Source organism: Fusarium flagelliforme (assembly GCF_020744385.1).
Source record: "Fusarium flagelliforme strain FIESC 12 MPI-CAGE-AA-0113 chromosome Unknown B0J16scaffold_1, whole genome shotgun sequence".
NCBI lineage: Eukaryota > Fungi > Ascomycota > Sordariomycetes > Hypocreales > Nectriaceae > Fusarium > Fusarium flagelliforme.
The window spans coordinates 4,968,722-4,995,484 of record NW_025763503.1 but is presented as its reverse complement, the minus strand read 5'-3'; the positions used below and the strand labels follow the sequence as shown (position 1 = coordinate 4,995,484).

Sequence of the window (26,763 nt, the reverse complement as noted above, 5' to 3'; positions counted from 1 at the left end):
TTGCAGACAGAATATGCGCTGTCAGAGTCTGTCACTCATGCGTTTTTATCTGCTGTTCTGAAGCAAGCCATGAGTCGGTCTCATGTGCAAAGCAAAAAGACGGTCTATAGGAAACAGAAGTTCCTATACTGAAGCAGGCAACCAGCAGCCTTAGTATACGACGTCGGTCAGAAGAGGAGATCGAATGGGGAAGCTGAGTCTCAGCCTGTTGAAACCATATGATGACAAGGAGATTTTGGCGTAAAGTCGTGAGCTCAGCATTACATGAGAATGAATCTTCTCTTGTGCAGGTGTGCCGAGCTGAGTTGGTGGGGAGATGTCAAGTTTTTCTGCCTTTTTATCATGGTTCGCTGCTTTGAGGCTCTGCTTTCAGCGAAAGAATGTGGGGGACTGCGTTGATCCTCGTGCTTCTGCCCTGTTTTGTTTCATTGCTGATACAACCCTGGAATCTTTGTATCTGGTTATATAAGTCAGTCAGATCTTTTCAACCTCAATGTAAGACGATACCGTAAAGGGGAAACCTTGAGTAACACCAACACCAATTGGACCATTATAGACGAGATCTCGGGAAACGTGTTCCGCGTCACTCAATATGTTGAATTGTGCGATACCCCTCAATCATCTGCGGCTGAATTGAACTGCGGGCGCCTTATTTAAATGTGACCGTCTGGTGGAGGGGTAAGTCTTACTGCAGAGCCGCAGTGAATCATGCAGGTAGGACATGGATAACGACAACCAATCGAGGATTAAGGCAACGGGTGCCTTCAAGACAATGGACGTCATTGCGCTCGATTAAGTTCCTTGCAGAAAGGCAGGTCAAAAGAGAGGGACCTGCAGCGAATCATTCCTACCTCATTCTTTCCTCAAAGGCAAAGGCTGCATCCTCCATATTAATATGACCTTCCTCCGGTAGAAAAACATAAGATAGGGCAATTGAAAAGTCGGTTCAGCCTTCCTATTTTAATGCTTATTGTAATTCTACTTTGTAACTGTGATGTAATCTGCGCACACTTTTCGAGAAAATGGTAATCTGTGTGTGCACTTTGTCAGGAAGGTGTCAAGGTGACGATGAAGCGATCATCATATGATGTTCAAGTCTGTTCACAAGCCTTAATTGCGATATTCTTGCATGACTGTCAAGGACTATCATCAAGTCTGGGGTTGAAAGTCTGGCCTGGTCTTATCTTCTGAGACCTGCAGCGCCAGGTAGGCTCAGCATGTGATATCAACGTGAAATTTGATCTTTCGACGTGATGCAGTGTCTCTTTGCATGGAGCTCATTGTCATGGCTCAGATAGAGGTCTATAGAGTAGCATTATACCAAGTCCATCTGGTATCGCATCATATGCTATAGAATGCAACATATCGATGGCTAGCTTGGCTATGAAGGAGTCCATCGTTGACTTTCACTTGACGAGTAGTCACCAGCTGGCGATACCGTTCCACACATAGCTTCAACGACATGTTAGAGTAATATCTCCAGAGAGCTACAATCTCCAATACACTTGTATTCATATACACAGGCCAGAACTTGGTATGTAAACATACTCTAAGCATAAGCTTCGATGTGGTGCTTTAAGAACGAGCTTGAGCCCTAAGCAAGCCCACATGGCCACCATTGAACATGGAAACCCTCTTTAATTACTGCCCATATATCTCAGGAACATATATTGGTTTCTTGTGATATTGTATTTATCCTCAAAAGTCCACCAAGTTGTAGTTGTGAGCATCTACCATCCCTTGCCAAGAGCGACTCGATCATTTACTAAGAGACCGGAGACACTAATTTCGGGCATTGCAAAACCATTCAAAGCTTATAATGAGTATCTGTTAGTTGTCTGTTCCATTGTATCTTTATGTAATTGTAGAAGAGGCACAAATATACTGTCGAGTTCACCATGCTGTCACAAGTCATGCTCGTTGAGTGAGCATACAAGTAAACAATAGAACTAATTCTCTCTCTAGCAGCCTTTATGTTCTCCTTCTAGTCTAGTAATTACAAATTTTGTCCTATCTTAGAGTAGTTTCATAAAAGTTATGGTAATTCTTTACTCAGTGACGCCTGGAAGACAATGAAGAACAACCCCTATTAATCCCATACCGGTCTAAAACACCATCAAAAACTCACCATTAATCTCAATAAATATTCGAAATCTCTACTAGTGCACTCTCCGTACATGCTCTTTGATTTATGATTGGCTTTCATCACGACAAGGCTGCCGTGTTCCGTTGGTGTCTCGTTTCGGCAAGGAACGACAAGGAACGACAAGGCTCCGAGTACTCACCAACAGCGTTCCCTCAACACAAGATAACCCACAAGAACAAGACAATAAAGCACATACGACCAAAGCTCGAAGAAAATACGGGATCCCGTCCGCTCTCCCATAGTCAAGCTTCGAAGCGCTGGATTAGTAGTTGGGTCGGTGACGACCAGCGAATCCCCGGTGTTGTATGTATTTCTTTTTTGCCTCTGCTTTCTTTTTGCCTCTTTCTTTATTAAGTTGGAGATTTTTCTAATTATATATTGTTTTCGGGCCTACTCACGTTCTTCCGAGTTTGCTGGCGGCCGGTCTTCGTACATGGTATCTGTTGTTCAATATCACTTTTGCGCCGCTTCTGTGGAGTTTGAGTTCAAAGCATCATACGCAAGTGGTTGTATCATATCAACTCCTAATTACTCTACCTAAGACTGAGATCTTGGTGGTGAACGCTTGGGTTTATCGACTGTTCTTGTGAAGCAGAAATATGGTGGCCTCGTCGCCTATTCGACAAGTCTTGGTCAACTACCCGATATCCGGAGTTTATTGGTCAACGCGGCTATCTCTCATAACTTAGTCTTGATTTGAACGAGGAATGCCTGGTACAAGCGCCTGGTTGCTGTGCTATCATATTGTTTCGCAAACTTTATCCAGACTGAACCCGTTAGCAGTCCCGATTCTGCCAACAGGGCTTCAAGCCATGCTCTTTCTCGGGAAGATATAGACTTTTGTGAACAAGTCATTGGATTAACCGTCTAATTAGACAATACCTTTCCCAGAGAGCTGGTCATACCATCGGAATCACCGAGTAGACAGAGAGCCGTTGACGTTTTTTAGCAAACTGCTCCATCGTCCCGACTCAGTTACCTGTCCGTCACCCCTTTTACTACCTTGGGCCATTCAGAAAGGGAATATATATTTCTTGGTCGTGTGACTCAAGTTGTGGCTCGTTTGAGTTGATCCTACACTCCATGCGATTGGCCATACTTCCGCGCAAGGAGACGACACAGAACTACAATGCCGCCATTACTTGATACACTCACTCATTTGCCTCATATTTTAGCCATTGTAACCTTTCTCTTGTGTTTGGTTGAATGTAGCGAGCCACTCTTTCATTGACGACTGAGTTAATTCTCTGCCAGTTCCGTACAAGGACCGTCAGGCACCACTCGGCTGGACAGTAGTGCCTGCCACGAACGACATTACCATTGAAGCCTTGCGAATGGCTGGGATGGCCGGCGAGGCTTGTATCTCAGGAACTATTTAAACCGAGACTTTCTCCCTTTTAAATACATTATATCCAACAAGCATAGTTGCTGATGGGCAGAATATCGGTTCCCTTCCATTGCTATACTAGCTCAATCACATCATCACCACTCAGGATAACAGTTTATACTGCCTTGACCATCTTTCCTGTGCCCCATTCAACATATCTACCTCTATTACCATTGACATTGCCCTTTGCTCTTGGTCATTCAGCTCGTCGGTCCGAACATGGCTGGTCCACGGCTCCCTCGGGAGCACTGTTACATGTCCCTGAAGTATGTCGAACAAGCAGTCCCATAGTTCTGTGCATGTGTTAACACTCGTAGGAATCAATTGCAAGATTTTATTCAACGATCTTTCTCAAGGTATTCCCCGTCGTACACCAAGCTAAACAAAGCGCAGCCTCCCAAAACACTCATCGAGGTATCGGTCAAAGAAAGAGATGTGTTCCTTCATTGCCATCTCTTGGAACACTTCATCCTCATCAAGTCCAAAGTCAATGCATGGGCAGTGAGAAATGAGGTTGATGAGGAAGCAGCATGGACGTGCTATATCAATGCGAGCATTCGTCGAATGATACAATGGTTTGAAGCATCGTTTTCGGGTCGTGTCGATCTTAACACGCATACTCCTCCGCTCGATGTCCTTCTCGTATGGCACACGTTTCTCCAAGACCCAGTCGAATGGACAGTCTTCGTTGACGCAACTAAACTTGAATTTTCTCGGTGGAATTCCGATGCGTTGGTGAGTCTTGTCGACTTTGTTGTCATACCAGTGTCTGACTCTGTTGTAGTCGAATGCCCTCCAGAGTGATGAATCTGGAGAATTCCATCCCTCATGGGATTGCATGAGTAAAATTCATCAGGTCTACAACGGGGCAGATGTTCTCACCTTTATGAATATGGCGGTCGACTATGTCTCCAACCGACAGGACACTGATGACACTACGCAAAAAGTGATCGATATATTCTACAATAAGCGGATATCACATATGATCACAAGGCCGGACGGTGAATGGAATTTCCATTATAACTTCCATTTAGCTGTGCAGCGTCAATTCGATCTGGCGGGGCGGGTTCTTCAGTTCTCCTGGCATCGGATGCACACGTCTTCTCTAGACAATGAACGCGGATTCAGGCCCTCTGTCAAACGCTACAGGAGGCTCATGACTCTAGCGCAGTGTCTAGGGCCAATCGAAGAGTCGGAAGCAGCTTGTTTAGGCTTCACATATCTCGACATCGATCTTGTATGGAGAACACACATGCTGGCGCCTAGGGAGTGCCGTCGGTTCTGCAGTGACACATTCGGGGGCCTAGTGCTGAACATTCCAAGTCCCTCTCACATTCCCAGGGAAGAGACCGCCTTTCACGATCACACATCTCTGGTATACAAGCAGGCATTTCGGGAGTCGTATGCTGTATGCCTTTGCTGGCCATGCGTCGATGGAAGGCGAACAGCTGGTCCAGGCTCTTGGGTCTTTAAGTGGCTTACAAGGCCTGTATTCAGGAAACGGAGAGCAGTAGAAGTCAACCCTCGTCGATCTGCAGCTGTGAACATTCCTCTCGCATTCACAGGCAAACAGTGTTCCAGATGTGGTTCGCACCCGCGGAGACTCTGTCGAGAGAGGGATATTGCTAGAGGCCTAGAATATGAGCCGCTACTCCTTCAACGCCCTACCTTCCTTGGCCTGTTGAGGGATGTGGTATTCACCACTTACCCAACACCTCCTGACCCGACTGAGCATGCCGCCCCTGCTGAGTCCAGAGATCCAGGAACATTTCTGTTTCGTTCTGCGATCTCACACCGGCACCCCTCACAGTCATCATCCTCATCGACGGGCTCGAAGGTTTCAGAACCAGACATTTGGGACGGTAACATCGACACAACCGGGGAGTCCCACGAAGGTAACCGTCACAGTCCTGTGACCCCTGATCTTACAGGCGGCTCTACATGTTCTTGTCACGGCGATGACGAAGAGGTTCCCCTCAACTACACCTCCGATGAGCGCACGAACTTGTAATACTGTATCAGACATCTCGCGCGGAACGCACATCTACTCCCCGTACCATTCCAGAACCCGGAGTGTGGTTGGGCGGCCAGACTGAGCAGTAAGCGACGAGCCAAGACTGAGACTATTTGCTATGAACGATTGAGTAGCATTGCTGGGGATTGTTGCAGCCGGCAGAGATAGACCTGGAAGATTTTGTGCTAGTTCACGAGCTGGGTTCCTGATATAGCACTCGTGTTTCTGGCCCCAGCTCGTAATAAACGAGCTTGAGTCTAGGTGAAACTACGAAGGAACGTAGAATGTTGACTGATCAAACTATTTGTTTCTCGTCCCACGCATCAAAGATCCAGTCTAAAGTCAATGATGGGTCTTGACTCAGCGCCGTTGCATTTTGTCTGTCAGACTAACAGTCTCGACTCCTGTTCCTTGCCTGTCTTCAACCTCGCATTCGCTGCAAGCTGCATTAGTGTAGGTATATGTGACAGCTGGGGGGCTATAATGCAGTACTTCTCAAAACGTACACATCATTTAAGATCTACATAAAGAGTCTCAAGGGGAATAATCATCGCAACTAGTACTGTAGACTAGCCAACGGTTTAGGTCATCCCCGCCCCTTCTTTCTCTGCTCCCTCACAGGTCCATGTGATATCTGAGACATGCAGGCCGCCGAGGCAGCATCACCACGCATAAGAGCTGGACTATCGATCGGTAGGGCACAAGGCCCGGCCCATCAGCGGAAAGTATCACACACATAAACGTTAAGTATATGTAGAAGGGTCAATGCGTGCCGTGTGCTACATAGCAGCACAGACGGCTCCCAAGGCGCGGTAAAAAGCAATATCGTGCATCTTACCAGGGTAGAATAGAGTACAGTAGTCCTCTGTGTGGGCGGCTGCACCGTTTCATTTCACCCGCAGAGCGTTGCGGATCGGTCTTCTTTTCTTTTGCGTTTTCCCTTTTTCGTTTTTCGTCGTCCAATTCGTGACATGTATCTTTGTACTCCATGCTGACAACGACAGACCGGCAAAAAGCAATGCGAGATGGTCGTACGATGGGGGCCGACGATCGGATATGAATCAACAGGAAGCGACGCACCCGACAAAAGCAAACATCGTCGCTTACCCTTTGGCTTGAACATGGGTTTTCTCCATCAATTTGCCATTGTGATGAGACCTTGTGGCTTGTTCTCTCCTCACGTCCTTTGGTGCTTATGTACGAATTTGATCGTGCCTTTGGAATGTGTCTGAGACGTAAATGTGATGATCGACGGCTATGAATAGTAGTCGGCGCTAAGCATGTATGCATGTATGCACATACTGTATCAAGAAGTTACATCCGGTCCATCACCACATTCCTCTGGAGTCGTCATTTTGATGGCACTCCACAGAATTTTGCCACGCCCTGCCATGAGGTGGCTGGCTAACTAGCAACAAGCCTCAATTGCTGTGGTCGAGATTGCATTGTCTCAAAACCATGTTTTTTCTTTCGTGTAAATGTCTCTGGTTGATAGTGACTGCATGGGAAGCCACATGGAGAAAATCCCAGTACTAACGAAGCAAGGGGGACTCGCTCAACGGTTCCGGAACATACCCGTTGACGGACCGTGGCAATCACAGGTAAACACCGTCCTCCCTTGCCGAGTTGGGATAACCGCAAGAACGTACTGTACATACAGTCAGGCTGTCGTTACGGGCATCGTATTGCAGCAGAAATTATCGGGTCACAGGTCCGATATCCGTTCAGTGTCCAGGGCTTCACCAGGACCTGGCAGGTGTAATTTCAAACAAATATTGTTTGGAAACTTTAATAAGTAACCAAATTCCCGAAAACCGTGGTCGATACTACATAAGTCGGTGGGTTTTGAAACACCAGGATCCAAGTCAACAGGTGGGTTTGTACTCAGGCAGGGTTACAGAACCGTTACCCTTTAGCAAAGGGTATCCTTGAGGCGCTTAAAAAAAAACACGGGGAGCTTGAAGCTACCCCTATAGCTTATGGCAACGATACGCACATAATTCGCAGGTATGCGGCTATGCTTAGACCGGTGAGTGGCTGTTGTTACGGACAAAAGGTGCGGCCTGCAGGTCTTGCCAGTCATGATCCAAGGTCTGAGAAGCTGTCGGTTCTGGCCACGTCTCCCTCGAATGAATCAATGGGTGTCAGCAAGGAGGCATCTGAAATGTGATAGTGCTGAACATCCGAACGTTCCCCATCCCCGATCGTCCCTGCCCTCCCTCCTGTTTGGCCTGCCCTGTCTGTTAGCCTAGTAAGATCAACGTGTCTCCGCCATAATGGCACATCAAGAGATCATCTAAAGCTCCAGTGGGACATCCTCTTGCGCGAAGATGATCCAGTGTGCATCTTTCGAAAGAACGGGTTGGCATCAAGATCATACATCCCCACGCGATCTTTGCCCTCTATGACAGCCCCGGGCCGTGATCCTATTTAGCCGTCAGGCTCAAGTTAATAAAAAAAAACGACACATGACATTCGTCACAGCCACCAGCAGTGTCTCCGTGTAGCATCAGCATGTAATATCCCACTTCAGAAGGAGGATATGTGCTTGGCAACTCATCTGGGCTCTCCACGATTCTCGATCCTCATTGCCATAGGGGAATCCTTGGATTTTGGCAGTGCACTCGTGTTTATTGACTCCTCTGGTCCCGCCACGCCCGGGTAGTGTTGTCATTTGGAAACTGGGACGTCAGTTATCGTTTCAAAGCTGGAGACGCTCATCTGAATCATTACTTGTGATGTTTGGAGCAAGATTCTCGGCGTACAATATGACGTGAAAGGTCACTGTCTTTCCAAAAACGTTTCTCAAGATGTACCCCCTGATCCTGATCCTGATCCTGATCCTGATCCTGCTGCAAAGGGGATCACAGAATGTCGCACGCCCACTAGTGATGCTATGGTAAGCTCAACGGCCCGAGTTTGAGCGTTTGGGGATTGGCAACAAGGGCAATAACTGGAACCGGTTCGAGGAAACTATTCTCAAACGAGCCAGTTGAGGAGAGCCTAATGCAGTGTCCCTGTTCGGTCATTTTCTTGAAGTTGACAGTAAGAACCTTGACATATTCTTCACGAAAACAAGTCGCAGCGCCCGCGACGACTAATCCAAGGCCCTTCCTCAACAGATCAGATCCCGAGTCGGCAAAGCTGGGTTAAGGGTCTGACGTCCCGGCGATCCTTGAGTAATGAACTGATTTGAGGAAGAACAATAACAAAGTTACGACGGGAAGTTCCGGTCATGGAGACCCTTGACAATAAAGGCTTATGTTGCGCTTTATAACATGGGATGAAGTCGATCAAGTTTCCCTGACACGGACCAGAGTTACCCAAAGGGGCAATCTCATCGTCGTGTGGGGAGTGATAACGGTCGCCAGGTTTAGGGGCGCCAGACTCTCGGGCCAGGGATCGAAAGCTGGCAGATGGTAACAGAACAAACTGTAGCATCAAATCTGGAAGAAAGACCAGAACGGAAGAAGCCGTGGTGAGGAAATGAATCTATCCTCGAACCGGGATCCTGCTCGCCATAATGGAGTTAGTAAAGTGGATGAAGCCTGGCGATGATGGTGTTGATGCACTGCTTAATCGGAGGATGCAGACAAGAGGCGTAGTATGTACTCCTGTGCGTGCAGTGCTTCGCTTCTGCTGACTTAACGCTCTGTGTATGTATGCAAACAATAGCCCCAGGTAGAATAGGTACCCTGCCACGATGGCCATGTAATGACAGGTGCTTTGAGTTTGAAGGGGTCTGGCGCTGTCGGTCCGTTAGTCACTGATCAACCTCGGCAGTCGTGCTAGCGCAGCCAATTCACAAGCCAGAAGCCCAGCCGAACGTGGAAGCAGAATGCTAAAGCGGTTCACAGTTGGTTGTTAGTGACTTTAGTCTTGTGAATAAGCCTCAACCCCAATAACGCGCCCGCGTCTCTTTGGGCAGGCTAGGAGCAAGTACCAGAGGCGGAACTTACACCCTCGACAAGTTTAGCAGGTACGCAAGAGATTAAAATCAGGCCATCATGACGAGTGGAGGCAGGGCGGAGGAGGGGTGTGAGGGGCGTGGTGCCGCCAAATCGAGTATAAATCCATCTCGCGTGGCCAGCGCCTTGGGATAGCTAGGCAAGGGTAGCCCCTGCTGATCGCCGCCGTCTCTGAAGATCACTGGAAAATCCTCGTGGGACGGTTGGTGCTTGGGTATTCTTTTCCCAAACAAGATGTCAGGTTGATCGTTTGAAGGCACTGGCCAATTATAACCCGGAGATATCCGTCAGGGTTGTTGATGCAAACGAGTTCATGGGTATATTCGTAGATGGGCATGCGATATGATGCCTCGTTGCGTACAGTACATATGTCGTCGATAAACGTCGAGGCTGCGATGGAAATGCCTAGAAGGTGCTTGCAGCGATCTCGATAGTGGCTGGAGGGCGTATTTCGTCCGAACTTCTTGAGCGGGAGAGGCGGTTGTCAAACAAGGAAGTACCTGATATCGAGCGGACGTGACTGAAGCTGCGAACGAGTTCAGGCAGCATGCTGGTAGAGATTCAATCTGTGAGGCTGTTTCGGGGTCCGTGTTAGTATCTTGCCGTCTCCCAAACTTCGTGTTGTATTGACTTAGTATTGCTCTACCAAGGAGCATCCCATCATGTTTTAGGTTTAGGTATCTGAGCAGGTGCCAATAGAGCCGAAAAAAGCATGGACGATCGTTTTCGATGTCGTAAGGCCTGACTAATAACATAAAGGTGATCCGAATCTCATTTCGCATCAACCCGAGTTGGAGTGTTAGAGGGGTCAATATTGTCCGTCAGCTAAGACAAAACGCTGTACTACAGGAGCATTACTGTAATACAGTAGGGGCTCGCTCCGTCCCCCTAGAGGCCAGCGTTTCAGGGCGTAAGCTCGCTTAATTTTCGGGCGAGACATGGCGTGTCCCAAAATGGTAGGCAAGATGTGGATGTCGAGTGGTCAGTGCCTGCCTCCGCAGTCGAGCGGCATTTCTGCACGCATCTCCTTTTGGTTGTGGTGTTGATGATGGGAAAGAGCTCTGTCATGCATGCATTCCCATGATTCAATGCCGTCTGTACTCTGCGCACCTTCCACAACTCGATGCATGCAATGCACAGAAAGAAGGTGCAATGAGCAGGTTCATCCAATCTCGAGCTGAATTATAGGTACTTCGGGTAGGCAGGTGCTTCCCTCGATTTTGGCTTACCAATGATGCAATAGACTACCGCCTGACACCAGCGATCCACTATCTGTCTGTCATCTCGAGACCGTTTGTTCTCTTTCGTCCTTTTCAAATGACCACCCAGGCAGGTAACAGAAGAATTATCCTCTAAGGCTTAGGTTGCCAAAATAAAATAACCTAAGAGCATGTCTAAGCAGGCATAAACTGGCTAAACTATTTCGTCTCTTATGCTTTTAGCGGTCATTTCTTCTGACACCCTATACCATAGGAGCTGCTCAACACTACCTCGATGAGCCTTGCACGAGGCTGGATGTACCGATCGACGGATTCTCCTCAAGCCAAAACCTTGTTCTGTTATTAAGAAGTTCTGGAAAGGATCCTGGCGAGTTACATGGCCCTTCTTCACCAATCAGAACTCAATCAGCGACCCAGATCCCACCATTATCATCATCCCGCTATGCTTGCCGGTCGGCTGGTACCCAGCTAATTTCGGTACATACGTAATCGGTGTGTTCTGTGCGCTTAGACTAATGCGCCAATTTGTTCATTACTGACCATCAAGTGATAGCTTCCTAGACCCCCAAAACAAATGCCGAATGCGCCCTTAATGAACATTTTGGGTCTCCGCTGATGGAGATTGAGGTTGGTTGGTAGACCGCCAGTAGATTCCCGTCAAACATGAGATTCAGGTGGACCGATTTACATTGTTTCCCCAGCTGATGCCTTGATACCAGACGACACTAACTATGGACGTGCCCTGATAGTATACGACCCGAATACTCAGTCCGGCCAGCCCGTGTCTTTGCCCTATCTCGAATCTCAATATGTCATGCGATAAGGCAGCACTATGCAGGTATCACCGCCTGTGTCTGTATAGACCATATGGCCAAAACTTGACATCGGCGCAAACCCCTCCGCTAGATCTTAGTTAAGATTCTCGCACGTTCATAACATCGCGTCCACCGAATCTCGAATCAAACTCCGCCATTTCGATGGTCTGTCGAGAACTCAGAGACTTAAACGTTTCCAAGTGGGGAGATCTTGAGATCACGATGCTCAAGTTCGAGGCGCTTCAGTCACTCTGCAACTTTCTATCAACGCAGGAATCATAGCTGGAAATCATAGCTGGCATATGATGTCCCGTTGATCATTAGCCATCCCATATCCCACAGACCACCGACGGCTGAGCCGACTGTGTCTCGCAACTGCCGTGGTTTTGAAGATGAGTAGCATTGTCATATGGTCCGGAAAAGGTAATGAGGATCAAGCAGTGCAGGAATTGATGATGACGTCGTTTGGGTCAATGGAACTCAAAAGATGCTAATTCCAACAGCCAAGAAAGCCATGTCGAGCATGTGGACAGCTGCCCGGGATAGGATCTGTGTTGCAGCTGCCAGATAGCACCTGGGAACAGTAAGCAATCACACTGGCCGTAGAGAGATACTGGCGAACCAATCGACCTAGTTGGAAAAGCATGCACAGCCGTATCGACTATGCATATCAGATATCTTGCTCAAATTGTGTCATCATCCAATCCGAGAAAGGCGTTCAGAGGAACTGCTACTCTAGGCGAATGACTACACCATTTCATCAGCATCCTTAGTAAGGCTGCGCTATTCTGCCGAGAACAAGACGATTGTCCCAAAGCTGTGGGCAAATTGACGAAAGCCCTTTTTCGGCCAATACTGCATCATACAATTATGACTCGACCCAGCCGTGGCTTGCAGCAGCGTGGCTGTTAATCGCATGGCAAAAGCAACGAAAGGGACTTGGCACGTGTTGTCGCTTAAAGTTTGACACGCGCGGTCTTGGACGGCTTGTCTTGTTTTGTCTCAGCAACATTTGCCAAGTTTATTATGTACTCACCACCAATTAGTCAAGCTGGATAAATGTTCCTCGAACCGGCAGGTTCAAGTTTTTGGTGTCACTCTGGATTTCAGACGAAACACTTTCGAAGGCCTGACTCTATGGCCAGGGATCTGAAAGTTACACGCACCAGCAGCGATACTCATGACTCGCGAACCGGGAATCTTGGTTGTCGCTCTGAACCAACTGCCTGGAGAAGCCAACAGGCCAGGGCAGGGTAAGGGCAGGGCACTGAACGCTTGGCTTCATCCCCTGTCCCCTCATGAAGAAGCTTGGTCGATCGCTAGCAACTACACACCCACCTCCTGAACCCTACGCCAAGCAATCCCGCCAGTGTAAGCGAGGAAGGGGAGGCGCCCGCTAAAACGACGATCATCCAAATTAGCCTGCTTACCAGTGACGACAGAGGTGAAAACGAAAAGGTCACTGGAAACGTGGCTGCTGCCCAAACGACAATCGCACCAATACCACCACCTTAATTCAGTGCCGGCACGCCATTGTTGCGCCAGCCAACTTTGCTTGCTTCACGAACCATGGAGAATTCATAACGATCAAAGATTTGGATTTTCGGCGTTTCAACAACGTAGTAACGAGGAAATTCCTCCACTGTTGCTCGCACCAAATCGTCGGGATCACTGAAAGCGGCAATTGATGATTGGATCAGGGGGCCATTCGGCGTGATTTGAAACGGCCCCGAGTATGAACCAAGGGAGCGTAGGAATGAGGGTACGGTACTTGGTGACTGAGCGGTCAGCCAGCAAACCGCAGAAATAAAACGATTCCATAGGACCGGCTGCCATATATTGCTCGAAATCTCAATATTTGTCGATTCAATCATCAACATGCAAGAAATTGAAATACAACCCAAATACATATATGAAGAAGCGCTGAGTGTCTGCCAATCAATTTGGACGGGTGTTGGACAAGCTCTGGGGTAAGCGATTGGAAGCATCTGCACCTTCTACACGCAGGATGGCCACAGACGAAACCAGGATGGAACGAGAGTTGAGCACTAAGAACGGTTCTGACACCGAATAGGGAAACGGTGCCCGGGAGTCGCTGCAGCGCGGCGCCCGGGATGGCACACTTGGCCGAGGTTTAGGAGGACGCCCTATCTCGGCCGGGCGCGTGGGAGTCCCGGCGCCGGAAAATGACTTCTGCGTGAGTTGGGGCTAAGGTCGCGACGCACAAACACTACCGCCTTGTTCGGCGAACTTAATGCACGATCCATTTGAGATGAGAGGGTAGAGATTTTGGAGCGGAAAGGGCACGGTCGTTGAGCGCCAGGGGAGAGAATAGTTACGGAACATGTAATTGTCTTCGATGGCATCGACACAGGCAAATGAGACCTCACGAAAGCCATGTCGAGACAGCAGGGATGAAGGTTCACAGCCAGTCGGCATGTACGTACCTCCTCTTCCCTCTGGGTACGTACCAATCTATCGACCGTTTGACCACGGGGCGATCCACGATTATCCTGGCGCATGGCCAAGCCTTCTCGCACACACACTTGCTCGTGGATCTCACTCACACCCACACGCAGATGCGTAGTTGAGTTTCTCCCACTCCCCCCCTTGGATCCGACGTCGACTTGCAAGCCGCCCCTCCCCTGCTCGAGATCACCATCAGAGTCGTCACAGCATTTCCTCTATGAGTGGATACTGTACATGACTGCCGGAACAGTTACTCGACACAAACTCAAGAGGTTAGACCCATCGAGCGGCATCAGGGAACCTCCCGTCAGTATCTTTCAGCCCCTGCCCTTGTTTATCGTCCCCTTTGCGACCCTGTTCCGTTGCCAACGATTCCCTTCAATCCCAGGATTTGAATGCACCGGTTTGGCTCCACTCTCAATTTTGTGACAGCTGCGCTCGAAAGGCCCTTTTGGAGGGGGCGTATGCGCATGAAAACAAGTCTACGGTCCTCAGATCTGATAGACGGGTCTCCTCCACCCTTTGACAGGTTCCTTTCCCACACCAAAGACTTACTTAAGTTCCCAAGCCCCCGACTATTTCACATTTAGCAGGAGCTTCTTATACAACTCTTCATATCGAACACGACTTTGAAAACATCAACAGGCTTACATTAATTCCCATACGTGCCTTTTCCATCACAACATTTTAATACCAACGGCCTTCACCAGATCGACACTCTACTTGTCTTAATAAACTGGTCACCGCCGACTCAACTGCTTCGATTACGTCTACAAGCAAAGTCTTAATAATCCCGAGACAACTTGCCAATGCGTTCCGCAACTGCATCTTATATGCCTAACCACTACACACAACAAGAAACCCGACACAATTTGTATTCACCTCCCTCGCCCCCAATGGAGGAACAAAAGTGCTCTCTGCCTTCCATCTCAAACCTTTTGGGTTTGGCCGATGCCGGCTCACCTACTAGCGAGTCCTCTCCCACTTCAAGACAACACTCTCCTCGATTTGAAGGTTAGTCATATTATCAAATTATTCGCACGCATAGTTGGCTTACGATCAAACAGTTGCCCCTTCACACAGCCGAGGTGGATCAGAATGGGCCAGGTCATCGCATCGAGGACTTCCCCCAACACCACCTATGAGCACAGATACTTCATTCGAAAGTTACAGCTCTCCTCCCAGAAAACACGCCAGCCAGCCATACCAAGGCGCCACTCCAAGGGCATACTACTACGAGACCACCCCTCCACTAGAAGCCGATGCTCAACGTCAAGCACCAGTTCCAAGTATCCCTCGAGCAACGCCTCCCGCCCCAGCTCCTTATACTCACCAGCCTCATCCCGCGACTTACGCCAACCCTCCGCCAGTAGGCGCTTACTACCCTCCGGCTCAGGCACCTACTTCCGCCGCTCAGCCTCCTGAGCTCAACCCATACTACCAGCGCCCTCTTCCTCAAGCATACCCTCCTTCAGTGACCATGCCAGCACCTGCTCCATCAGGCTCCAACCCATGGCAACATCACCACTACCTCAACCCAACTGGTGCTGCTGCTTTCCCACAAAGCCAGGATCGATATATCTGCCCGACTTGCAACAAGGCCTTCAGCCGACCCAGCAGTCTCAGGATCCACAGCCACTCCCACACCGGAGAGAAGCCTTTCAAGTGCCCGCATGCCGGTTGCGGCAAGGCTTTCAGTGTACGCAGCAACATGAAGCGTCACGAGAGGGGCTGCCACAGCTTCGAGTTCAACGGATCGGTGATTAGAGGATGAGGGATTTTGTCTCCACACGACGAGATGGTTAAACGAAGAGGGACGAATTTGAAGAAAAGCTCAGCGGGCACTTTTCCGACCCGACCTGAATGAATCTGGTCTGCAAAGTGTCATGGGAACACTGTAGACCTGTGTATAAAGGACTTTACTGGCTTGGCGTCGCGGATAACTGGAGAAAAGTGGGAGGAAAGGGATATCCACTTTCCTCCATGGCGATAGTTTGTATTTCTGGAAGTACGGTGTATCATGTTTTTACTACTACTACTTATCGGCGGAACTTGTCATTATTTTTTGGGAGAAGCTGTGGACATTTTATAAGGCGCAGAGGTGGAAACCGGCTTGAGAATCTAGCGAAGCATCTTGCACGGCGTTTAGTATTATTTTATTTTCCTCGAGGAAAGAGGATGGATCGACTATTTTGAGTCGAGGCGGGAACGCCAAAGAAACTACAATTCAATACAATGCAGGCCTCGAAGCCGCGAATATCCAAACATGACAATAATCTTTGCTCCCACAAACCGTGATTCACAAGCCGATCCGGATGCATGTAACCTGCTACAGCGCAGTAAATTAGCTCGGGCAAATGCTTTACCGATATTTCTGATATTAGCGTACATTGACCAATGGTGGGTGGAGGAGATGCCGGAGACGGGGACATCTAGACTGGACAGCATGGACATTGAGTGGTATTTTGCGGTAATAACACCGGCTGATAGGGTATACAGGGACAAGATGGGACGGCAAAATAGAGAAGAGGATGGCAACCTTGAATGCGGGGGTTCAATTTGCTTGTGCTTGTTGGTAATTTTGGTTATTTAGGTTGGCTAGGTACTAGGTATGTTGGTTATGTCGGTTTATCGAGTCAAATCAACTTACGAATACATACAGAAACCGTTGGTAGGACTCGGACCCCACGAGAAGAATGCAAAGTGTCAGCAGTTACTATAGTTATGCTGACCGCTGAAGCGATGACCAGGACGCCTCCATCTCTAGCGACTCTTTGACTGGAACTAGGACCACAATCAGAACCGAGCAACAACTGCATCGACAGACAAGATTTATCTACAATACAACAAGTCTGCCTAGTCTGCACTGCATCTGCATTTGCATTTGCACTTGCATCGGCATCTGCGGCGGTAGGCAACTAGACAGGCGGCAGGGCAGGTAAGGGTCTTTGACGCATGAACGGATCATGTCTCACTCATTCAAAAGGGACCCATATTGTCGAGCGAAGTGACGTCGTTGACTCGCGTGTGTTGTTTTATTTGTTTATCATATCATTGCAATGCAACCTTAGGTACAGTACAGTACAGTACAGTACAGTAGTTGACGGATACCCGTTGAAGGACAGGAGGATCCCAGCAGGGCGGCACAGTCTAGTCTAGCACAAGGTCCGATTACGAAGGAATTAAAAACAAAAAGTGCCCCGAGAGATTGGGTCCCTTTGTCGATGAAAGAGTGTTGGCGGAACATGAGCCTGACCAGAAGAGTAGCAAGTCGCCCAAAATGGAATGCGGCGGTAGGGGTAAACCTGGGGTTGTGTTACTCATGCTCATGTCAAGACTGGGCAGACCGGTTCGGGTTGTTACTCCGCCTGCCTCGTGTCTTTTTTGGTCTATGTCCCAGGATAGGAGAGGATTAACATTGACATTGACATCCATCCATTTTGACATCCGCGACATGGACATGGACATGGACATGGACAAGGGCTCAAATGATCGACTGGTTGGATCGTTGACAGGGCACCTGCATAGCGGATGGTACGTACTGGAGATAGATCATATTATTAGGTAGGTATTTTGAGCAACTGCTCATATTAAATTACATGGCTGCATGAGAAGGAGAAAGGATTTGCAGTGATGAATGTAAGCGAGGTGATATAGGACAGGAGTCGTACAATTATTAATGATAGATCTAATGGATCTTGCTTTATCGCCGAAGTTAAGGGATTCCGCCTGAGACATTTGGCTTGCTGGCTGATGTTGGCGCTGATTTACTAGACCTAGCATCCATCCATCCACCATAAAATCCGTCGGGAGAAATAACACGGTACTTTAAAACTGAACTGGGCTGGCCTGGGTAAGGGGCCACGAGGAGGATTCCTAACAAAGGAAAGCGCAGATCTGTTAGTTGACGGAATGTCAACGCTACCTACTAACGTACGCTACGTACGCTACAGTGACTGACTGAGTACTAAGGTAGCCTTGTAACGGCACAGACCATAGTGAAGGAATCGTGGGATCTTTGAGTGGGCGATGGATACTGTACTAACTAATGTCAGAATAGACTTTTCCTTCTTCTTTACGAGCTGGGATGGGACGGAGGAGGCTGAACCGACGTGACCAGTCGGGTTGGGCTGACACGACTCGACTGACCCGACCTGATCTGATCTGATCTGACGATAGCCTCAATCCGAGCTTTTCTGACTTGAAGTGTCCCGTGTACGCGCACGCGTCAATGCACGTGTCACAGAACAAACTTATACACTCGGTGCATATTAATAACACGGCAAACCCGTAATTACATAAACATGCAAAAAAGGGAAATGCTTAGAAACTTGGTATTCTTCTTTGATGCTTCTACGCTTTGACTCTACAGTGTCTGTCTAGAGGTACTCAAGGTTCCCTTGAGAAGCGTTGTCGATAGTACCACGGAGATATTCATCGAGGAGCCACGTTCTCTCCCTGTCTGCAACGGGAGGGAGTGGGGAGCTTTTCGAGTCGAACTGCGACGGTTGAATTGTAACGGGCGCAGGGGGCAAAGAAGGAAAGAAAGACGTTGGGTCAATTGAAGGAATGATGAAAGAACATGGTCCTCTCCCAGGGTGATGCTTGTCTGGAGAGCACCGAAGCTGTGGAAGGGAAGGATGAGATCTATTGTTTACGAACAACAGGCAACGGATACTTGAAGGGTACGTAAGACGCCATTCATATTTTAGGGTAGTGTAAGGTATTGTCAGGGTATTTCTATCGTCGATTCGATTGATTTAGACATGTTACAATAATTAACTGCAAGCTTGGATCAGGACCACGCACGCATCCCGTCCCAAGAGTGAGGATTAACGCCCAGACGTTTGACAATAGTTGCACTCCCCCCAGCCCCAGCCCAAGCCCCGGCTCCGAGGGCGCTTCTAGAGATTCCAAGGGTGCTGGCCTTTAGCGCCTTGACGCTAAACCACAATGGGTGACCAAACTGGGAGGGTGTGTCGCGGTGATCATGATCCCTGGGCTCGCTGGGAGATCCCCGCCCCGCGTCGCTGGGCCACACCCCTCCATGTCCTTTCACTGACTGCCGTAGCGTAACGTACTTTGTACCTCTGTACCTCGATGCTAACTTAGTCCAGATTTCCAATCCACGCCAGTCCAGTCCTAAATCGGGTAGAGAAGCGATGTCATTGGACCTAAACACATGGTCTATCAGGATCAAGCTTGTTCAACAACACCAGGCCACAACAACAACAAACTCATGATATCCATGCTTGGTTTCTATGGTCTTTGCTTTGATTAAAGATGGGCTCTTTTGTTATTGTATGTAGTCAGAAGATCACAAGTTGGCCGAGTCTTCCGAATAATTACTACTTGCACTGATAAATCTTCATCCAAGGTTCGAGGCACTGTGCTACCGTAATTACCACAGATGATCTTTCGCCTTATAGTTCAGACGACAGTGATATCGACGGGGCATCCCTACCTTCTAGCACCTTAGCCTGTTATCTATCGTATTATATCGAGTCGCATCGTGGAAGGTGCGTCCAATCTCATCGGCCAACTAATTTTATGTCTCAGAATTAGGAAGGAAGGGTAAAGAGAAGGAGAAGGGGAAGGAACCTGAGGGGAGAAGGCAGGAGAGCAGGTACCAAGGACTTGTCATCGTCTGATGTTACCTTTGCCGATATTGGTCCGCCGGATCTACTCGTAACTCATCTCACACACGCACGCGACTCCATCACCAACCAAATCTATCCCTTCCAATGCAATGCATGCACTGGAAACTAGTCTACTGTACTGTACTGCACCTTGCAGTATATTCGTCATCGTTTTCATCCTCATCATCACCAAAAACATCATCGTACTCGCTACGCTGCACGCATGGGCCAACCTGTACACAACTGCCGGGACAGACCTTGACAACCTTGATTCCTCTCTCCCACTCATTTTCCTGTTCTCCCACTCTCTCTTGCTCCCCCTGAGATCGCCCACTGATACTCTGATTGCTGCGTCTCATCTCGCGGCCTCTTGGCGTCCCGATGGCGGCAATACAGCAGCCAGGAGGAGTATCACTCCATTCTGTCACCCACTCACGATGGTACTGCAACGGCGGATGCCAACAAGGGACTACCTCGTCTCGCTTCTCATCGAGTCAGGAAACCGTTGCATCTTGCCTTCACCGTCTTTACATTACACTATGATTTACTCCGTGACCAAACTCAGCTAAGCCTCGTCTTGTGTCAGCTGTCATATCGCCTTTGAGCCAAGTTTGGTCGATTCTAGTTTCCCCTTTGGTCTGGTAGATGGACAGAAAGAGGATGTCAGTATTAAGTGGATATGACTTATCACGGCAGTTCAAGCAAAAACAAATACAGCTTGCAGACATGTCACACTTTGCAATAGCTATGCGGTTAGCGAGTCATCAACTTGAGACGCTGGCTGACACGGGGGATCAAAACAGTCACTACCCGTGTGTACGATCATCTGTAAGGCTGTGGACACCTCGTGGGAGATGTGACACAAGGTCTTGTTCCATTCCCTGTTGCACATTGTCGATCTACTACCCATTCTCTTGGAAACGATAATTAATTATGGGATATCTTCGGGCGACTTACTCTTCGTACTTGCACATGGATCTCCCGCGGAGCAAGCACCATGGTCACCGCAAGGCCAATCCACAATCCACAGTCCCTCTCTCCGTTCTTCGCCCAACCCAAACCCTTGATCCATCTCGTAGTACCTCAAACACTCCGAGATCACAGCTGAGGCGTTGAGGGTGGCACATCGATGGCGTGTCCCGCGGGAAACTCCGTTGTCTGTTCTGTCCCTTTCCTCTCAAGGTTATGCCGACGGCTTCTTGGAGATCCACCTGTCCACCGTTGACAAAGGGGCGATTCATCCCTTCTATCAATCAAGGATATTGATCGACAAGGACCCTGTTCCACGAGGGTTTCTATCGCTTCCCTGCCACCATGCAAACGTTAAGCTCCGCCGAAACCCACCTTGCCCGGACTGTCAGACAGCCCTTACTGGAAGCAACTGCTTTTCCGTGATCCCTATTTGCTTTTGCCGCCCAACCGAGCATTATCCTAACGTTCCCCAGCTTCAATCTGACCAGGCTGCCAACTTTCTGCGGCAAACTGACTCAGGAGAGGCAAAGAAACTTTTGACGATACAGCGTCCTGCATGTAAGATATTATCACTAGACAGGGTCATTGCCAGGCTTCTCGACATTTGGTAGTCAGCCTTTGCTTTAGGTCATGTCACATCGTGAGCGCCGTAACGAGTACACTGAGTTCACTGAGTCAAGCTTGATACAACCAGCACTGGAGTTGTGGAAATGAGCTCTTGGATATCCCACACCCTGATCTGCTGGGTCAGTCTGGAAACAACTTGGAAATCGCCCTGCTCTTTCTCGGTCACATTGCCACGTTAGGCCTTGGTGAGAACGGGATCGACTTCGGGAATCGATATAGGTCAGCTGAAGAGTGGTGGAAACTGAACATCAATCACTCAATCTCATCATCTTCGGTTCCCTCTGGTCGGTGTTGCATTACAAACTAGCCCTCATTGGCCTCATTCATACGCTGCAGGTATCGAAAGTCCCATTAATCGGTCATGCTATTGACGGATCTTCCAATCATACCCTCTGGCAAGGGCCAAATGGCATGTCGTTGTGGTTTGCTGCTTGAATCGGTACGTACTCTTTTTGCCCGTTGAGACGCTTTATCATCTTCACATAAGCAGATTTCACACAGCCTGTGCCCCCAAAAAGCAAAAAAAGAAACTAAGCCCTGGCTCATAAAAGGCCCACGCCGAACCGAGGCGTCTCAGGTCTCGGGAGCAGGGGCCAGCTTCTGGTCAAGCGTCCATCGCTTCAAAAGCAAGAAAGCCCGAAATGTAAAGACAAGACGCGATGTTACACTACGCCAAAAGTGACAGATAACCCCTGATCAACGCCTTATACTGCGATCGTCGTCTAGGGCCCATCGCTGGACGTGGTACGTTCTACACGGAGAAGGAAACTAAACTACCACTGAGGTTCCAGTGCAGAAGATAAAAAGCAAACACTATGTAAAATGCCTCGGAGGCCTGTACATACTGATCGAACTATTGTCTCTAGTACTTACGTCTGACACGCATTCTAGGGAATCAAGCTTAAAGCTGTCCCAGGAATTGCTCCAGAACCCTTACGGATATTTGACCCCAGACAAGTAAGCTGTGCGTGCAGATACATAGTACGCAGCACAAGCCTCAGCTAAAAGCTCGGACTGTTTACGTCTTTTATCCCGATGTTCTTTTTGCTTTTTCTTTTTCTTTTTGGTGAGGTTGCTGAAGGGAACGTTTTGTTTCATTCTGCAGGAGACATGGCTGCTCTGGGGATTCCCGCCCGTCTCCCTTTTTTGCTATTATTCTTTTCTTTTTATTTCCCTTTTTGCTAACCGAGCTCGAAATAATAGACTATTGTCTCGGTTGCGTGTTTATTCATCGAACCGACATAGTCCGCTGTTTCGGTTTGAGACCTTTTCCCTGCTCCATTCCTAGCCTCTTTGAACCTCAAGCCTCACAGGAGGCTATCGTCAGGCTGAATCACAGATCTAGTCAGTGCTAGTTCGAGAGTCTTTCGTATTGTAGAGACACACAGTGGATTTATCTTCAAAGGTCGCGATTGGGTGCTTAGACCTGTCTGCACTGGCGTTTTATGTCTCGTGTTAATAGGCGATCGCCGCTACTAGTCAGCACAGGCGCTGGATATTGTATGTGATATAGACTTTAGCTGCATAGTTACAGGTGACGATATCAAAACACCAGACCGGTCAAGAAAGTAGGGACCAGGCAGGATCGTCATGATATGAGTGAGGGTGTTCATTAAGTGATGGTAGGTGCTGTTGACACGGAACGTGATCCCGAAGTGTTCTAGATTAATGTGTTGGTAGCTGTGTTGTTCACGCGCACGTTCGGTGGAGAAGCAAGTTGTCTCAAGGGAGTCTGAGAGAAGGATTGAACTTCGCCGATATGAACTCAGGCTAGAGTCTGAGCTCGAGATAGGACACCTGGGCTGCCCAGAGTTGGTCGAGAGTGTATTCTCACAAGTGACTGTGATCGAAGTTATCAGCGATACCCCGGCCAACTCAAAGGCGAAGACACGGAAGGGAATGAGGGTGTTACTCTAGAATGGTGTTATTAGTATGCTTCCAGTGTGATAGTTATCTGTATACCAACGAGAGCTTCTGTCAGAGGTTATACGTGTTTGGGTGGTGGTCTTCATGTCGCAACATAGAGACCTCTACAATCATGACACTCGCTCGTGGTTCACCCACAATAGCTTAGATACCCTATTCAACTGCTGCGATATGAACTATAAACCATTTAATATCTTATACGACTAGAGAATGTAAATTTACTCTTAGACACAATGTTTAAGACGTACGTGACGGCTCGTTGTGGTGTGATAGGCTACCCTAAACCACAACTTTGGATACATCGACAAGAACGAAATCTCTTGATAGATGTCATGTCATATACGTCGCATCTTTTATGTGATATGTAGTTGACTAGGCTGTGTATGTGTCTTAAAGTGACTGGAAAGCTTGCCATATGTTAGAACATGTAGTCGTTTCGGGCATTCAACATCGCTTGTCGCTCGTCGCCAACCACGCAACGAAACAACACAAGATCACGCAACAATTGCACCTATATTTTAAAGACTCATTCACAGTAGTTCCTCATGTAGCAAGATATTTGAGCTTCTGTAGGGTTCACGATGGATTGGTCGACATAACACGCAGGAAGCCCATTATCTTTAGCGATAACAAGGTATGCGACGATGAAGAGACATGGTAAGTACCGACGAGGATCGCACGGTTATTGCTTAAGGAGTGCAAGATTTGTAGTAGAAGCTGTACAGGAGCATAATTCTTTGTTCAGTTGACGCACGTAAGATCGACCAGTGCCCGTTGGCCCAGATGCAGAAGATGACCCGGAAGTAGAACCAAAAGCATAGGATTGAGAACAACCATCTGCTTGTATTTGAACGACGTATTGAATACGCCATGAAGGAACTCCAGGTGGATAACAGAAGAATTGTTCTCTAAGGCTTAGGCTACCACAATAAAGTAGTTTAACTCCTAGTCTAAGCTAGCATAAAGTGACCGAACTATTTCGTCTCTTATGCCTCCAGGGGCCAATTCTTCTGATACCCTGAGGACTCCTATCATGGCTAAGGGAAGAGTGTCGGACATATCTTCCCACAGGGGCGCAAGAGGCTACATAGACAGCAATGTGTGAACCACGAATGCAGTTGATCGAGAGGTCTAGCTTAGAAGTAGCGAAAAGAAGATATTGGGATCACAACGACGATTCCAGTAATGGACATCTATCCTGGTGGCTATCTGGGGGTTTCTAATCAGCCCGGTGGCCGAGTCAGAGACTTAGGGCTGCACTGCGTTCTTGATGTCATTGGGGAAGAAGCAAATAAAAGACAAGAAGTGGACGGTAAGAAGTAACCAAATCGCAGTTCTCTACCTAGGTAATAAGTCCCAATAGCTCTCGCACGACTTTTCATTCACCAGTCACGGGCCTTACCTTGGAGTGGCAGAGAACTTGAAGGACGAGGACATCTAGTAAGACATTTTAGGGAGAACCAATATTAGCTCTTAGGTTACATATAACTATTACATGTTAAAGTCAAATCTAAACCTGCCGGCCGACTTTTTGAAAGCGGTAGTATTGACAGCCGGAGTCTGGTGTTAGATGCGAATGTCGATGCATTATTACGGATGTGACTATCATAGAGGCACTCCGCATAGTTACAGGTGGTTATATACCATTAAAAGAGACAATGCAGTATTTCTAGCCGTTGTTTGGAGAGGGCAATAGCGAGTATCTATGAAAGACTAACTGTAACTTCATGTCGAACCGAGAAACGACGGAGGAGGCGAACAAGGTCATAAGTCATACCTAAGAACATACCGATCACCGACAATATATATGTAAGTTAAGTTGAATTCTCTCTGACTGAACATTAACATGAAATGAAGATGGTAGCAGGCTTTGGCTGTCACTGGGATGATGAACGAATGTGCTAATGTCTTTAAGTAGGCCACCATCGACACTATTTGAAGTAAGGACCAACCGACTGTTTCTCTTCAGTTAGTTCTCTGGAGTCCAAGAGATATGTGTCTCAACACAGACAAATAGTAGATTATATCAGCATTGTTGATTCTCTGATTCTCTGACCTTGGACTAAATCCTATTTTCCTGAAGCCAAGGAGACGTTCATTTCTTGACTAGTTAGGTAGGCAGGTATGAGGCATAGACATGCCCAAGTCTCTGGAAACGTGACAAAGCAAATACCTGATGTGAAAGCTTGCTACTATATCTAATGTTTTGATGTCATAGGAAAGTGAGTATGTGGTTTCCTGGAACAAGTGCGTCTGAAAGAGTAGCTACAGTCAGACAACCTGAGGTTAGCAGGTAAGTAAGAGGAGCGCATATATAACTGACTTCAAGTTAGCATATCCTGAATGCTACAAAGGAAGATACAAAGGTTTCACAGGAATGGAAGCTACACATACAACTAGCTGCCGTTGTGAATATTAGGAACACAACATATGCTACCTCAGGGGAAGATGTATCTCAAGTATGGAATGTGTTGTACCATACCAATTTTGTTTCTTTATTCTCACATATTAGTGCCCCCACCATCTCTATACAAAATCTATATAGGCGTTGAGGAAACACCTTCCTCTTTCCAAGTTGTGGTATGTTTGAATGCTTGATTTTGTACACACAAGCAATTCAATCACTAACGCAAAGTGAAGTGCCGAAAGCCTGAGACCCCGGCGACAAAATGGCCACCGGCATCATCGCAGAAATCATTGTCACAGTAGGGTGTTTCACCGTAGCAGTCCCCATCGCCACGGCACCCGATACAGTTGCCTGAAGTAGAACAGAAAGGAGCGTCGCCTCCATAAAGGATCAAGCACTCTGAGTTGGTAGAACACTCGACGTTGGGGTCTGTAGCAACGCATGTTCCTGCATCACAGAAGGGAGTCGCCCCATCACAGTCGGCGTTGGTGGTGCATTCGGCAGCAGCTGCCGAAGTAGTGGCAGAGGCAGCGACTGATGAAGTTGGTTCTTCAGTTGTTGTGGTGAGCAATGTTGTGGAAGTACCGAGGGCAGTTGAAGTCTCGGCCGAGGTAGAGAAAGAGTTGATAGTCTCAGTCGAGCCAAGACTAGTGAAAGCCTCAGTAAACGACACACTGACTGTGGCAGACGAGATCTCAGTCGCGGTGGTTTCCACAGTGGTCGTTGTGTAGACGGTAGTAGAAGATGGAGAAGGTTTGCAAGGCCCGGCGCTGACAGCGTTGGCGGCGAGCAACGCCAGCACGCCAGTGAGGAATTGAGTTGAAACCATTGGATGTTTAATAAACGAGCGACAAAGGTTGAATGCGAAACGAGTGACAACAACAACTTCTGTGTCTGTATGTCAGTGGGCGATAAAGCAATTTTATTCCATAGAGTCCCCTAATGATCAACACCCGACCTCGTGGCTTTGGGTAATTTATGGGCCGGGCCGGGTGATGCTATTTAGCACTATTGTATTTGGTATTGGAGCTAAACTGTTAGACTGTTGACGCTGGCTGATAATTGGCAGGCACTGACTACCTTATGGAGAGTTATTTAATTATATTTACGGATATAACAAACATGAACAAAGGGGGTCCAACAATAAGGGTTGCGCTACTCACAGACAGACAT

The 26,763-nt window shown here is 48.1% G+C and overlaps 4 protein-coding genes across 4 annotated transcripts; 3 read left to right on the top strand and 1 right to left on the bottom strand.

The window, feature by feature from the left end:
• Positions 1–3,752: 3,752 nt before the first annotated feature.
• On the top strand, positions 3,753–5,927 carry B0J16DRAFT_391630 (uncharacterized protein; the record flags this gene model as incomplete). Its single annotated transcript, XM_046131944.1, has 3 exons — positions 3,753–3,799; positions 3,851–4,268; positions 4,318–5,927. 3 exons carry the CDS (start codon positions 3,753–3,755, stop codon positions 5,542–5,544), a joined length of 1,692 nt encoding a protein of 563 aa, XP_045989565.1. The 3' UTR covers positions 5,545–5,927.
• Positions 5,928–14,572: 8,645 nt separating this feature from the next.
• B0J16DRAFT_297211 (uncharacterized protein) lies at positions 14,573–16,290 on the top strand. The gene is made up of 2 exons (XM_046124454.1): positions 14,573–15,033; positions 15,087–16,290. Exons 1-2 carry the CDS (start codon positions 14,829–14,831, stop codon positions 15,791–15,793), a joined length of 912 nt encoding a protein of 303 aa, XP_045989564.1. The 5' UTR covers positions 14,573–14,828; the 3' UTR covers positions 15,794–16,290.
• A 10-nt stretch (positions 16,291–16,300) lies between these two features.
• B0J16DRAFT_329357 (uncharacterized protein) lies at positions 16,301–17,178 on the top strand. Its single transcript, XM_046126326.1, has 2 exons — positions 16,301–16,957; positions 17,006–17,178. The coding sequence occupies exon 1, from the start codon at positions 16,564–16,566 to the stop codon at positions 16,795–16,797; it is 234 nt and encodes a 77-aa protein (XP_045989563.1). The 5' UTR covers positions 16,301–16,563; the 3' UTR covers positions 16,798–16,957; positions 17,006–17,178.
• An 8,354-nt stretch (positions 17,179–25,532) lies between these two features.
• On the bottom strand, positions 25,533–26,541 carry B0J16DRAFT_30274 (uncharacterized protein). Its single transcript, XM_046124652.1, has one exon. The coding sequence runs from the start codon at positions 26,417–26,419 to the stop codon at positions 25,808–25,810; it is 612 nt and encodes a 203-aa protein (XP_045989562.1). The 5' UTR covers positions 26,420–26,541; the 3' UTR covers positions 25,533–25,807.
• Between the last annotated feature and the right edge of the window lie 222 nt (positions 26,542–26,763).